Source organism: Centruroides vittatus, unplaced genomic scaffold, assembly GCF_030686945.1.
Source record: "Centruroides vittatus isolate TY-2023 unplaced genomic scaffold, ASM3068694v2 scaffold_435, whole genome shotgun sequence".
In the NCBI taxonomy this organism is placed as follows: Eukaryota; Metazoa; Arthropoda; class Arachnida; order Scorpiones; family Buthidae; genus Centruroides; species Centruroides vittatus.
In genome coordinates, this window is record NW_027122708.1 from 7,020,896 (window position 1) to 7,035,742 (window position 14,847).

The following is a 14,847-nucleotide window of genomic DNA, read 5'->3' on the forward strand; positions in this document are numbered from 1 at the left end:
TTATTTTTTCTTAGTTTTAAAGCGATAAAATATCTATTAGAACTTACAAGAACACATTGCGTAGATATTGCGAAGATAAGATATAAAATTTCTATTGATAATACGAAGGCCATCACTTGCAGTTTTTCAATTCATAAATAACAAAAAAGAGTGAAATTTTCATTAATAGGATTTATTCTAATTTATCTCGAAACTATTGTTTTGTACAATATGATAATTAATACGTAATAGGGAATAGCCTCGTTTAATGATACATTTTTTATTTTATTGGACTACTGAAATATGATTTAAATTAACAATTTGTATCAGGCAATTAATTTTACATTAATATTAATTTTCGGCAATTTGTATCAGGCAGTTGTTGCGTTACAATATACGAAATTGTCTTTCATAATTTTTATCTAAATGGTTAAAAATATTCATTAAAGATAAGATACGCGATACCATTCACGTCATACGGTATATAAAAAGCTTGAGAAAGTTTAGCTCTGTCTTTATTGTATTACTAATAGCAAATGGCTAGATTCCCTTTATTATTATTGTTGCTGGGCGCTCTTACAAAAGGTATTATCAATTTTTTTTTCATCGTAAATATCGCATTAAATGTGCTAACAATAAATTAAATTCATAAGTTTAATTGATTAATTTTCAGTTAGGATTTACGGGAATTTTACTTTTATTTTAAAAATATATTTTTTTTCCATTTCCAAATTTTTTCATGTTTAAAAGATTTAATGTATCAGTTTTTATATTTTTTTATTTAAATTGTGATTTTTATTTTTGCGTAATAACATAAAGAGAATTGATGTTTCTAATGAATACATAACTATATTCTAAAATATCTAACGGATTTTAATTTTTACCATATAAAGACATGCAAATGAAAATGAAGAAAACAATGAAGTTGAATGATAAATAATCGTCATTGAATCGGAGATTGCTGATTAGAATAAAACTGAGAAATTTTATGCATTGTTTAGCTTAAATTTAGGTAAATTAGCGAAAATAGGATATATCAAACGAATAGCCGCATTTATTTTTTATTGGGCTATTAAGGCTAAATAATTTAAGTAATTTGATAGGAGTCGGGAGCCTGGTAGAAAAGATCCCGGCGATCTTTTCTTCCAGAATATCCTAAAATTAAATTTTATTAATTAATTTATTTATTTATAATTATTAAATTTAACAAGAGATAGTGGCCTGCCTCCTGTCAAATTACTTAGTAATTATTTAGCATTAATAGCCCGATAAAAGAATCCGGCTGTTGAAGTAATTATCGGGTTAGTTGTATTTATTATACATAGAAAATAGGAACTTTATAAAAAATACTTTATTTTTTATAATAGATAGCTTCGCGGAAGAATGTCCATATAATTGGAAATATTTTCAAGGCCATTGTTATTTGGGTGTTTCGGGATATCCTGAGAGTGCCCTTTCATGGTATGATGCCGAAGATAATTGTAGAAGAAAGAATGCTACCTTAGTATCAATTCTATCTTCGGGGGAAAATGATTTTGTTTCGAATCTGGTAAAATAAAACACGATTATATTATTTTTTTCTCTTTTTAAAAATGCTTAATATAGAGTAATAAAAAATACAACTTGTGCATAGAAATGCGTAAATTATTGTACTGAATATACTTTATTATTATATATAGTGTTTATATTATAATTGCAGGTAAAACCAATAATGTTTACAGAGGACATCTGGATTGGTTTACACGCTCTAACTTATCCTGGGAAATTTAACTGGTCCGATGGATCCAAACTGAGTTACCAAATTTGGGATTCAACTAGAACTTCAGCCAATAAATGCGTAGCTTTAAGGAAAGATAATGGCAAGTTGAATTTTTTTCTTTTTGATAATCTATATATATAATTGAGACGAGTTGATAATAATAATAATAATAATAATAATAATAATAACTCTCCCGTGGTCACCACCTGGTCGTGGTGGGAGAGCCCAGTAATTTTACTGATCCATAGGGCAATGCAGGCTGGAGCATAAGCTCCTGGTAGGGACACCCATGCCAGTAAGGTCTATGGGGAGAAATGAAGCTAAGAGTGACCACGCCCACATTCTGTGGAGATATTCATCATGGTAATAACTAGATCAAAGTGTGATACCGGTTCGGACGTCGCCCGGGTTAACAAGGTCCGCGTTCGTGGGTTAGGCAGAGGCTCACGTTCGAAAAATAGGCCACAGTCTCCCTTGGTTACCGGTGGCGAAAGCAGCACCGGCCCAAGCATGGCTACTGCAATGCCCTCAACAGATGTGAGGAACAAACCCAACCTTGGTGTTTCTGTGGCAATGCATCCACAGACCACAAAGGCTGGAAAACCACGCCAACGGATGAAATGGACAGTAGAAATGAACGAGTTTATCATCCGTACTTATTACACCATCACAAAACTCGAAACAAACATGACAGCATACAGACAACAACTACACCATAGATTCACACAACAGTATCCTCATCTCACTGTCACCGAACAAAGGGTTGTTGATCAAAAAAGAACAATTATACACAACAACTTTATCTCACAAACAACACTTGAACTTATCAAACAACAGGTTGCTGATCAAATACATCAACAGACAGAAACATCTAACATTAATGAAGATCATGTAACCTGTCAGGATAATCCAGCAACAAGCATTGATAATAACACACATACAACAATTACCACTAATGATACTACAGACATTTCCTCATCCATCACTGATAACATAGACATGGATTTAGTTAATACACTCTCACATATATTTCAGGAAACACTCACTAAATATACAGGCACAGATCCCACACAACGACCACGAATACCAAAAATCAACACGTCAAAGGAAGTAGGAAAAACACTAAATTATGTAAACACTCACTTACTACCACACTACATTCATTCAATTTCTACACTCGCAGACATTCATACATTAGTTTATGCTGGGGCAGTCACAGTAGTGACACACCATGGGCTGAAAGTACAATCACAGACAAACACACAGAAAACACAATTCTATCACAAGCCTGCCTGGCAGAGAAGAATAGAAATACAAATAAATGACATTAGACAGCAATTAGGCAAGCTGACACAATACGCTAAAAACAACATAACACCCAAATTAAGGAAACAGCTCAAAAACATTTTCAAGAAAATAAAAACACACACAAAACATGAACATCACAACACACACATTACAGAATACATTGATACACTAAAACAAAAACTTGCTGCCAAAGCACGTAGACTCAAACGATACAAAACATGTACACTACGAAAACAACAAAATAAATTATTTACAAACAATGAAAAACTCTTTTACAGACAAATCAATAACAAAGCAAACACTGTTACACAGCACAGTGGCACACCAACAGAAGAAGAACTCACAACATATTGGTCTTCTCTTTGGTCCAGTGCTGTCACGCATAATGCTGAATGCAGGCTGGATCGAGGAGGAGAACAGAAACTTGCACAACATACCAACTATGCCCTGTGTTGAAATAAGCATACATGATTTCCAATACACTGTTAACAGAACACACAACTGGAAGACACCTGGTGTAGACAACATTCACAATTTCTGGTACAAAAAGTTTACATCACTGCACCAGGAACTAGCTAAACATCTAACACACATCATCATCAATCCACAAGACATGCCAAATTTTCTTACCCAGGGCATCACCTACATGAAACCTAAAAACAACAATACCACAGACCCCACACAATACAGACCAATTACATGTCTTCCAACACTCTACAAATTATTGACATCCTGTATCGCAAACAAAATATACAAACACGTTGAAGAACACGACATTCTAACAGAACAGCAAAAAGGTTGTCGTAGAAACCACAGGGGATGCAAAGAACAGTTACTCATAGATTCAGTCATTCTACGGCAAGCACACAGACAACACAGAAACATACACATGGCATATATAGACTACAGAAAAGCATTCGACAGTGTTCCACACAGTTGGCTGCTACATATTCCTACACATGTACAAAATACATCCATCACTCATTGCATTCTTTCAAAACACTATGCAGCACTGGAGAACAACACTACATCTCAGGGCCCATAACACTTCCATACAAACAAACCAAATTTTTATTAGGCGAGGAATTTTTCAAGGAGATTCCTTGAGTCCTCTCTGGTTCTGCTTAGCCCTGAACCCATTATCCAACATGTTAAACAACACGCAATATGGTTACAATATCAGACACGAAAAAACAACACAGTTTACACTGTCACATCTCATGTACATGGATGACATAAAACTTTATGCATCCACACAAAAACAACTTCATCAACTCCTACAAATCACACATTCATACACCAAGGACATACAAATGGAATTTGGCCTAGATAAATGCAAAACACTTCACATAGAAAAAGGAATCCTGAAGAAAGAAGATTTTGCACTTGGAAATGGAGACATTATTGAATCCATGGAAGAGGGCGAGTTCTACAAGTATTTAGGATTCCAACAGGCCAAACTAACAGAACATACACAAATAAAGCAAAGATTAATTAAAGAATACCAAAGTAGGTTAAATGCTATTCTCAGAACACAATTAAATGCAAAACACACAGTTAAAGCAATAAACACATATGTCATCCCAGTACTCACATATTCTTTTGGAGTTATACATTGGACTCACACTGATCTTGAGCAACTCCAAAGGAAAACAAGAACAACACTTACTAAGCATAAACAACATCATCCTAAATCCGCCACAGAAAGATTAACCCTTCCACGTAAAGATGGCGGACGTGGCCTGATTGACATAGTTAACCTTCACTACAAACAAATACAGTCACTGCGAGAGTTTTTCTACAAAAAACAAGAAACATCACAATTACATAAAGCAGTAACTCTAGCAGACTCGAATAACACACCATTAAACTTACACTCACATCATATGGACACAACACAACATATAAAAAGCATAGACACCATTAAGCAATCGTGGGCTCGAAAGGCACTCCATGGCAGGCATCCTTACGATCTGGCCCAGGATTTTGTTGACAAAACTGCGTCAAACAGCTGGTTAGCTCGGGGATGCCTCTTTGGGGAGACGGAAGGATTCATGATTGCCATACAGGATCAGGTCATAAATACTAAAAACTACAGAAAACACATACTCAAAGATGCAACACTCACAAATGACACATGCAGAAAATGTCACATCATGCCAGAAACTATACAACACATCACCTCTGGTTGCAAGCTCTTGGCACAGACAGATTATTTACACAGACATAACCAAGTAGCAAATATAATACACCAAGAGCTTGCAAAGAAACACAAATTAGCAGACATCCACGAACCATACTACAAATACATTCCACAGACAGTATTGGAAAACAACACGCACAAAATGTACTACGACAGAGCCATAATCACAGATAAAACAATTTACCACAACAGACCAGACATCACACTCATTGACAAACACAATAAAATCACATACATTATAGACATATCCATTCCAAACACTCACAATATACAAAACGCATGCACTGAAAAAATTAGCAAGTACACAGAACTCGCCCAGGAAATAAGGCATCTGTGGAGGATGGATAGGGTGCTTATTGTACCTGTTGTTCTCTCCTCTACAGGTGTCATACCACACACACTACACAAAAGCCTGGGCACATTAGAATTGAATAGAAACACATACATCACTCTACAGAAGGCCACTATATTGAATACATGTCATATTGTGAGAAAATTCCTGAATACAGACACACACACTGATACACTTCTTTAATTTCTGTTTTGGTTACTATGCCTTGACTTTGGTCCGGCATAGTACTTAGCCACCGGTGTTAACCGAGTATATCTAACTTAACCCAACATAATAATAATAATATATAATCAGCGCAGAGCCCAAACGGTTAGGAGTTGAAAGTTGAAATTTGGTACATAGTTAGGGTACGTCACGAGAACGCACGTTAAGAAGGGATTTTTCGAAATACTTCCCCACGGGGGAGAGGGACAGGATTAAGGCTTAACACTTCCATCAACAATGGAAGTGTCTAAGTAACAATGGAATTGTTAAGAGAAAGCGACGTGCAAGACGCAGTTGCAGTTTTTTCGTTTTTGCGGGAAATCGAACATATTTTTAGACCCATCTAAAAATTCTGTAATTAATCTGGAAACAGGGGGACACAATTCTTGCATTCTGTGAAAACGGGTTGACTGTAACGTAATAATCTTAACCTTCGCTAAAACGGTTAGGAGTTGAAATTTGGTACACAGATAGGGTACCAAAGTGTTAAGTAACAATAATAGTGTGAAGTAACAATGGAGAACAAAGAGAAAGCGACGTGCAAAATTTACGGCTCTGGAAAAAAAAAAAAAAGAAAAAAGAAAAAGAGTAATATGTTAGAACACATTCGATTTTAAATTTAAACAATTAGTTCAGTTTTTCTCGACCTTTCTTTCTTTAGAACATTCGATGAAAATCGAAGGATATAACCAGAACACGTCGTGAAAATCGAACAATATTAGAACATTCGATTTTCAAATTCGACCTTTCTTTAGAAATACTTAGTTTCTTGATGAAATTACTCTTTTTCTTTTGTGACTATACGTAATCTTAATCTTCGCTATCGTTACTTTTGCCCGAGCAACGCCGGGCCTACCTGCTAGTGTGATAGCTAGTGTAATATAAAATTGTAAAAATAAAAGTTGATAAATGATTTATCATATTTCAATAGGGGAATGGAAAGATAAAAACTGTGGATATCTCCAAGGTTTTGTCTGCAAACGAATATCTGGAGACAAGTTTGTACCACCTCCAGTTTCAATTTATGTACCAAGGGGTAACTGTCCAGCAACTTGGTATAAATACGGTAAATATAAATTGTTAAATCAATGTTGAAGACGAAAGTAAAGTGCAAAATACTTCTTAAATGCAGTTTAAATTATATGTAATAGGTTCAAAATGTTATAAATTTTTTGGGGAATCAAACGACGAAAAAGTGACGTGGAAAGAAGCCAAAGAAAAATGCCAGTCTCTCGGAGAAAATCATTTTCTAGTTTCCATTCACAGCGAATCCGAACAGAGTTAGTTACAAATAATATCAAAACGTTTCATTAATTTTATTAAATTTATATTGTAAACCTGCAATTCTAGTGTTTCTAACAAGTTTGCAAGCTTATCACAATTACGATGCTTGGATCGGACTGGAAAGAAGTTACACTTCCAAACTCCGAAATGTGGTCAGACAATTCGATATTCAATTACACTAATTGGGTTCCTGGCGCCGGAGGTTATTATTGGGTAAATTTCTACAAATAATTACATTGATTCATTAGCAAATAATTATCTGAATTTAACGTATATTTTAAATTTTGTAAATAGGTAACACAATGCGCTAAATTAACGTCTACAAGAAATCTGCTGGAAAATGGGTTCCTACTATGTGCAATACAAAATCAGGTTACATTTGTCAAAGAGAACCCGGTAATTTTTTATTTATTTAATTAAAATATAGAAATTCGATATTTTGAAAATAAAATTTACATTTTACGAAATGTTTTTTAGATCCCGCTTATAAACCCCATGTAATTGAAACCAATAAGAATTGCCAGAAAGGTTATAGTAATTACAGAAACGCCTGCTATCGTTTAGTTAAACAAAGAAATTCATGGTCTGAAGCAGAAAAGCAATGTCGTCAAGAGAATGGACATCTTGTTTCCATTAACGATAACTTCGAATTTGCTTTTCTTTATAACTTCGTTAGGGATGTCAAAGAAGATTTATGGATTGGATTGAGAGACGAAGATGTAAGTCTATTTGATTTTAATGCACTCCTGTTGGAATGTTAATTTCGGTAGTTTATAATATTTACTGTTAACCATTTGAGATGTTGATGAAAACGTTAATTTTAACTTGAAATCAATCAAAATCAGCGCCGTTCAAAACATTAACTTATACGAAATAAAAACGATTGTATTATTGTTGTGTGCCGCCTACTCTTTTGCCACGGCACCCCATATTATACACCAAGACCACAACCAAATAACACACCAAACACACTAACATTTAGTTTATTATCTGCACTTTATTACGTTACTCATATAATGAAATGTGAATGAAAGACTGAATCCAACTTGTTCGGCGTGCAATCAGTAATGTTTTTCGGGAGGGCGTCATTCGCCAATAACGAACGAAACCAAATAATTAATGTCCTATCACACGGTGCAGCGTGCAAGCAGGCATATCAGTCAACGATTATTAGAGTTTTGTGATATTTTTTAGTGTTTTTCACATAAAAATATAACGGAAATAGTATAAATTTATAGTGATTTTTAGTATTGTGAGTACCCCAAATTAAAAACTCATAGAGCGTTGGCTAACAGAAGAGTTTGAAGAAAAATGTAGCAAGTACTGTACTTCAAATGTTTCTAGTGACAAGGAGACTGGCACTAGCACTATTTAAAATATTAAAATAAAAGTTTATTTCCCGGCTTATCTCAATCTAAACACAGCGCAGTAATATACAGAGCAGTGTAATATACTCAACTTAATTCAGCGCTCCAGCGCTCCAGAGCCACAAAACTAATGTTAGAGAAAGTAGTTAATGAGTAGGCTCAAATGTGCACTTGGATCACCCTACAAACTACACTGGACTTTTGTCACTGTATTATTTCGTTTGTTATTTTGACACTTTGTCATGAACGAAAGTATTTAATTTCTAATAGCAAATGAAATCAGATTCTGTACGTTCTGTGAATCTGAATGTACAGTACGTCTGAAATACTGGCCGAGTCAACTTGATGGAAGAGTTCTATTCCATCAGGTTGGCTCGAGCCAGTATTTTAAAATAGTCTCATTTCGTTTGGAAACCAACATCGAGAGTCAATATTCAACTCATCGAATATACATGGTCCCTACCGAAACTTTGAAAAGCCCATGGAGATAGCAACCAACTCCTGTATTCATAATTTGCCGAAATGTGTGGAGAAACATAAATGAGGGCACGAGCCTCATGGATGCTTTTTAGAGATTTGTATATGCTAATGTGATCTGTTGGAATAACACAAGGATAGAATTAAATCACATGTAATTAAATAAATGGCTATAATATAGCGGTATCGTCGTGCTGAGAATGGATAAACACACACAATGATCTATGCAGCAAAAATAAAGATTTTTGTGTATTCAATGCTTCACTAATTTTCTTTCTTTTTTTTTTGTAGATTTTACGTTATGTACATTTAGTTTAAAATAGACAATATATGATCGAGATATTATTTATCACACATTGTTAGACATAAAACACTGCGTACTGAAATTCTTGAACTTTAGTACAGAAAGTTTTTGCCTATTAATCATGACATCCAAGAAGAGTTCGAAGCAACGAAGTGGACGGTGTGCGACCAGCTAATGCAATTTTCCTGTTATTATACGTCATTTACGTATTTAATTTATTGTTTTCGTGTTTTAACTTATTATTGGAGCATTTAATTATGTTATTTTCACTATAAATTATGTGTATTTCTGTTTTAAGTTTATCGACATGGATATTGTGTAGGGTCTAGAAATGAATTAATTCTCCTCCTATTAATAATCCTCCTAGCGCTATGAATTAATTCTAATGGGAAGGATTGATTTGGACTTCGAACGGCCTGAACGGAATTAAATTCGAAGTTTGAGGCATTATTGTATTAACATTGGATTTCGTTATAAATTTTTATTTCCTGTTAAATTTATACAAATTTGACATTTTTTTTCAAAGATGGCAACTCTTTCTAAACCGTGTAAACAATATGATTTATATTTGTGGTGAGCAACTTTTTCTGGATGCTTTTCTGGACCGCATACGTTTTTTCTGAAGGAGTTGCAGGCTTTTAAGCTTGTCAAGTTTAATTTATAGTTTATTCTCACCTTTTTACTGCTCACGATTAGTTTGAATGTTCTTATTTACGGTTGCACAATGGTACGAGGCAGAAAACAGGAAAATATGTGGCAAAACTCCGACATTAGGATCTCGAGCCGCATGCTGTCCACTCATTATTGACATATATATTAAAGAAATGATAGTTTAAATTATAAATTTGTTTTATTCTGTAGTATTAAATTGCCACGTAATTAAAGTTATATTTGAGGTAGCCATAACATGGATATCTTGCAAAGTTCATGTTGTGGTGCCGCATATGAACAGACCAACTTTAGGTTAATTTAGTATTAATATATAATTCACTTATGCAATCATTTTAATTATAAAAGAATTGCACAAAACCTGAAAGCAAGCTAATAAAAATTTGTGGCATTCAGCTAAACAAATTGCCGTTAGATTAATTTTTTTAATGTATTCTAAAATTTTAGGGAGACGGAATTTACAGCTGGACGGATGATTGGCCTAATTTATTTTTGGCTTGGGAAAAGCGACCCGGTCAGTCCAAGACACCCAAATGCACCTATATGAACAACTCCACTCGACTTTGGAATGTCGATAATTGCAAACTTTATCTTCCTTACGTATGCAAAGTGACTCCAGGTAATTACAGTGCATATATATACATATATAAGCTATATATAGTTTTGTATAAAAAATAATGTAACGTAGCTCATATTAGAATTGTTATTACTTCGTGACAGAAACTCCGCCAGCAATTCCTATTATAAAACACAAGGGTAAATGTCCTTACTGGAACGATGCCATGGATTTTGGAGGAAAATATTGTTATCAAATTATTAATCAACAGACATTATCTTGGGGGAAAGCTTTGCAGCTTTGTCTGGCCCAAGGTAATTAATTTTTAAACATAAATACTTATTCTCAACTATTTATATTACTATTAACTGGATTATAAATTTATGTTTTGATAAAAACACGAGATTGCATAGATTTAAAAAATAGTATAAAGAAATAATTTAATTTTATAATTTATTTTGCAATGTCTAATTTTTTGTAGGTTCCACATTAGCATCTTTTCATTCCATTTATGAAACCGAACTTCTTTGGCCTTTGATCGGCGACGATTCCGAAAAATTATGGCTGGGTCTCTTCAAGAGATTTGATGGTAAGATTTCTCTCGTTGCTTGTGATTTATTATTATTTTAATCCGATTCTATTGTCGTTTTAGGCGAATTTGTATGGCAAGATGGCTCAAAAGTAAATTTTACTAATTGGAATCCCAGTGCCAGAAAAGAAGGTGACTGCGTTTACATGACTTCGATCGACATGAAATGGATACAACAATCTTGTGACGATGGATTTTCTCACCCAAAACCTCTTTGCATGAAAGAAAAAGGTAGTTTTCCAATTGTTTCTCTCTACTGATGTACAGTGCGATCGTAATTATCGCGAAGATTATGCTCCTGAAGCGCGAGCGCTTAAAGATCCGCACAAACGAAAACCAATTATTCGAATAAATACGTTAAAATTTGGAGATGCGCAACGTAAACACGTAACTACGCACTTTCGCTAATCCGAACTTCGCTTAACTCGAATCAGTTTTGTTCGTTTTTTTGCTAAATGTTCTAGCCGTAAACAGAGAAATCGTGTATCATTTTAAACACGTAACGCATTTTAACACAAATATAGGTACTAATACAGTATAAAAACTTTTTATACCGTCCGAAAATCGAACAATAGAGTTGTTTTTATAAAGAAAATTCTGTTACCAGAAAGTTAATGAGATTTTTATAACGTTTGTTTTAAAATAAGAAAGTTTTAATTTTTTACATTAGATATGTTGAATTTTATAAAACATTTAAAACCGTAAACAAAAATAGACAATAAAAATTAATTTTCTCAAAGGATTTTGGTGTTACCGAACATACGAGAGCGATGCCGAGGACCGTATATGTTTGTTGTTATTTCGACTTCCGTTTCTTCATATATCACCCTACTAAATTGAACAAATCTGTACAATAATTGGTTCGGATTAGCGAGATCGTACTGCATTCATTAAAGTAAAAAATTATTTTTTTATACAAAATTATATTTAAGAAATTTTAAAAATACGTATAAGGTAAATTAAGTAAAATATGTAATGAAAATTTAAGTAATATTAATTTCTATTGAATGTCACCTATAAAAATACAGTAACTTGAAATGTCATTCGGAAAATCACGATCGCACTTTATATATTGGAGAATAATTTATTTATTAAATTTTATTATTATTAAAAACTTCAAGATATCGTTTCTTTATCTTAAATTTACAATCAGCTATTTTATAAAATATCTAGGCTAAATAAATTTAATATACGACTGAACCACATTTATTCGAAATTAATATATTCAAACCAATCTATAAACATAAAATGAATGGAATAACCTATAAAAGGAATTGTTGTAAAGTTATGATATAATTACAATTATTAAGATGAAAAATAACCTAAATTATTTAACCCATATATTTTCAGATCGCTCTTAAACGTCCGTCAGTGAAACTGAAATGTATTTTAAAAACTGTTTCGTAATTTAATAAATGATTTTAACATAAAATCGAATTTATTATTAATTACTGCTTAAATACATTTTGTTTTTAAACTGAATTGTGGGGCAATGGGGATCTCCTTTCATTATTCCACGATTGGATTGACTAACGTTTACGAAACGTCGGGATGCCTGACGTCAGTCATTTTTTTCCTCGGAAGAACCTTCACACACTTAAGTGGGAGATATTAAACAGCCGCAAAAATAATAATTCTAAATAAAAGCATTATGAGAATGAATTTTTTTTAGCAATTTTCTAGTTTTATTGAAATTAAGTTCAATGAATTTACAATTGTAAAAAAGAATTTCAGTTTAAAAGTCAAATACAATTTTAAAAATACTTTGATCATTTAATTCTACGATGGATGAAATCAGACAAAGTTGTCACATATAACACACATTATGAAAATTGTTTACAATTATGAAATTTTTATTTGATAGTTCATAAATTACTATATTATAATTAAAAAGAAATCACTGGGTAGAAAAATGAATCCATTTTTTCTTTATCAGCTCCTCAAGATTTGGCACCGTCACCATCTTGAACTGATTTATCGTCATTTTTTTACCGATAATTCGGACGAATCGTCTATTTTTGTCTCTCTTAACACTTGTGCAATTAAATTATCTTCTTCCGATCCAGTTAATTTAGCATCGTGATATTTAATGTCACTTGAAACATCATCCATTTCTTTCACTTCACTGGCATTTAATGATTTCTTAAACATCAACCTTCTGTCTTCTTTCTAAAAGTTTCAATTATTATTATTATAAAATTTTTAGAAAGTCTTTTTTAACTTTTAATGAACGTTAAATACTTTTTATATACAGAAATAATTAGAATTAAAAAAATGAAAGGCAACCAAATTTTATAAAATAAATTTTTTAATTTCTAACATCAAACAGAAGTTTTTAATAAGCAGTATTTAAACAATGGTTGGATGACAAAATAATAATTTTTATTTAGCACATTCCTCATTAGGAAGATGTTAAATAAAATTTATATTAGGGATTTAAAAGGGATATCTATTACAAAGCATCTTATTATTAATAGTCTGTCAACCAAACTTTTTTCCTAATTTTTTCAACAAAAATCAAGAATTTTGAATTTCCACTTCAGTTAAATAAATATTTGATGAGTTGGTACTATTATTAGTAAATACTATATTATTCTTTCTTCATAAATTATTTTTACATCATGTTAACTGCAGGGTGGCCAAAAGTTTCTGATTCCCTAAGTTAATTTTTAGCCCAGATTCATAAATAATTGAAATAATAAATATGATTTGCATTACATTCTGGTAACTTTTCTACATTGTTCAGTTTCCTAGCAACATAAAAAAAACATGCTGCATCATTGCATCTGATACACATCATTTTGTATAGAATCCTACAGTTTTTAGAATTTTTTAGATGTTTTAGAGACCTGGTCTTAGAAACATAATCTTTCTTATTTGTTAAGGAATATTTCTTAAGTTAAATAATTTTTACTAGGACATCATGCAACTATCGTGTGTTAATAGAACTGAGGCAGAGCCAGAAAGAAAGAGGTAATTCTTGCACTGGCCAAGCATAGAAGAGTTCATTGCTATGTTCTTGTATTTGTTTTTTGTACCCATTTTCTGTTAGTCATGCAAAGCTGTTATATACATATCTGCTGCTCAATTGCATTAGGGAAAGTAATTTATTATGTTCTGCAACCTCCAAAATATATTATTAATGCTGTGTGAAATATATATTAAAATTACCATTGAATTACGTAGAAATTTTCACAAATAGAAAAAATTTATTAAAGTTTGTTGGAAACTGCTTACAAAAAATGCCTTTGAATTGAGTTGAAAATTTAAAGAAAAATGAACTTAGATCAAACTTCTAACTTGGAAGGTAATTTTTGTTTTTTAGATAAAACATCATACAAAATATTATTGCAAATTTTTATAAGAGTTTGAAAACCAAAGATGGTCGATACTCTGATCACTCAATCTGGTTGTTATTTTAATAATGAAAAGTCCTGCTACTGAAAATCCCCTTTCCAATTCAATGGATGTGGATGGAATTGTCTTTAATGCATTTAAGAGAAGACATGTTATGTGTTTTTCACCTGTTACCCTGGAAGATTTCTAGTTCATTTTCGAGATGTATTACAGTATTTCTTTTGCCGTCTAGTATTCTTGATTTGTCTACCTCGGCTGCTTTAATAGCAGTATCGAGCTTATAGCCCGATAATTCGGCAGTTCGTTTGACTTTAATAATCAGATTTACAAAAAAAGTCGTACTTGTTTGTATCCTTGCCAAATTTGCACAACCTGGCATAATGCAGTTATTGAAGCTACTGGGCATATTAAAATTAAGACAGCATTGGTGCAATTATTC

At 32.6% G+C, this 14,847-nt stretch overlaps 2 protein-coding genes across 10 annotated transcripts in view; one reads left to right on the plus strand and one right to left on the minus strand.

The window, feature by feature from the left end:
* Positions 1-501: 501 nt before the first annotated feature.
* Positions 502-13,110, plus strand: LOC136989086 (snaclec agglucetin subunit beta-1-like). Of its 5 annotated transcripts, none has more exons than XM_067287182.1 (8): positions 7,178-7,302; positions 7,384-7,485; positions 7,567-7,808; positions 10,354-10,525; positions 10,627-10,776; positions 10,944-11,051; positions 11,115-11,282; positions 12,988-13,110. In XM_067287182.1, exons 2-8 carry the CDS (start codon positions 7,443-7,445, stop codon positions 13,017-13,019), a joined length of 915 nt encoding a protein of 304 aa, XP_067143283.1. In that variant the 5' UTR covers positions 7,178-7,302; positions 7,384-7,442; the 3' UTR covers positions 13,020-13,110. The 5 variants fall into 5 exon arrangements, with proteins under 5 accessions (XP_067143286.1, XP_067143287.1, XP_067143283.1 ...); XM_067287184.1 differs by lacking the exon at positions 12,988-13,110 and adding an exon at positions 12,402-12,481; XM_067287183.1 differs by having other exon boundaries at positions 7,182-7,291.
* Positions 13,032-14,847, minus strand: part of LOC136989047 (AP-4 complex subunit epsilon-1-like) — a 99,813-nt gene continuing 97,997 nt past the window's right edge. For all 5 annotated transcript variants that reach the window (XM_067287130.1, XM_067287128.1, XM_067287129.1 and 2 more), the window contains one exon: positions 13,032-13,220. In XM_067287130.1, the coding sequence (XP_067143231.1) occupies positions 13,032-13,220 (189 nt within the window). The remainder of the gene's footprint in view (positions 13,221-14,847) is intronic.

Excerpts from the sequence above, each read along its gene's own strand:
- LOC136989086 (XM_067287182.1), top strand. The coding sequence starts at position 7,443 with ATGTGCAATACAAAATCAGGTTACATTTGTCAAAGAGAACCCG. Across the intron at positions 7,486-7,566 it reads CATTTGTCAAAGAGAACCCG|ATCCCGCTTATAAACCCCAT; the intron begins GTAATTTTTTAT and ends AATGTTTTTTAG. Across the intron at positions 10,526-10,626 it reads CGTATGCAAAGTGACTCCAG|AAACTCCGCCAGCAATTCCT; the intron begins GTAATTACAGTG and ends ACTTCGTGACAG.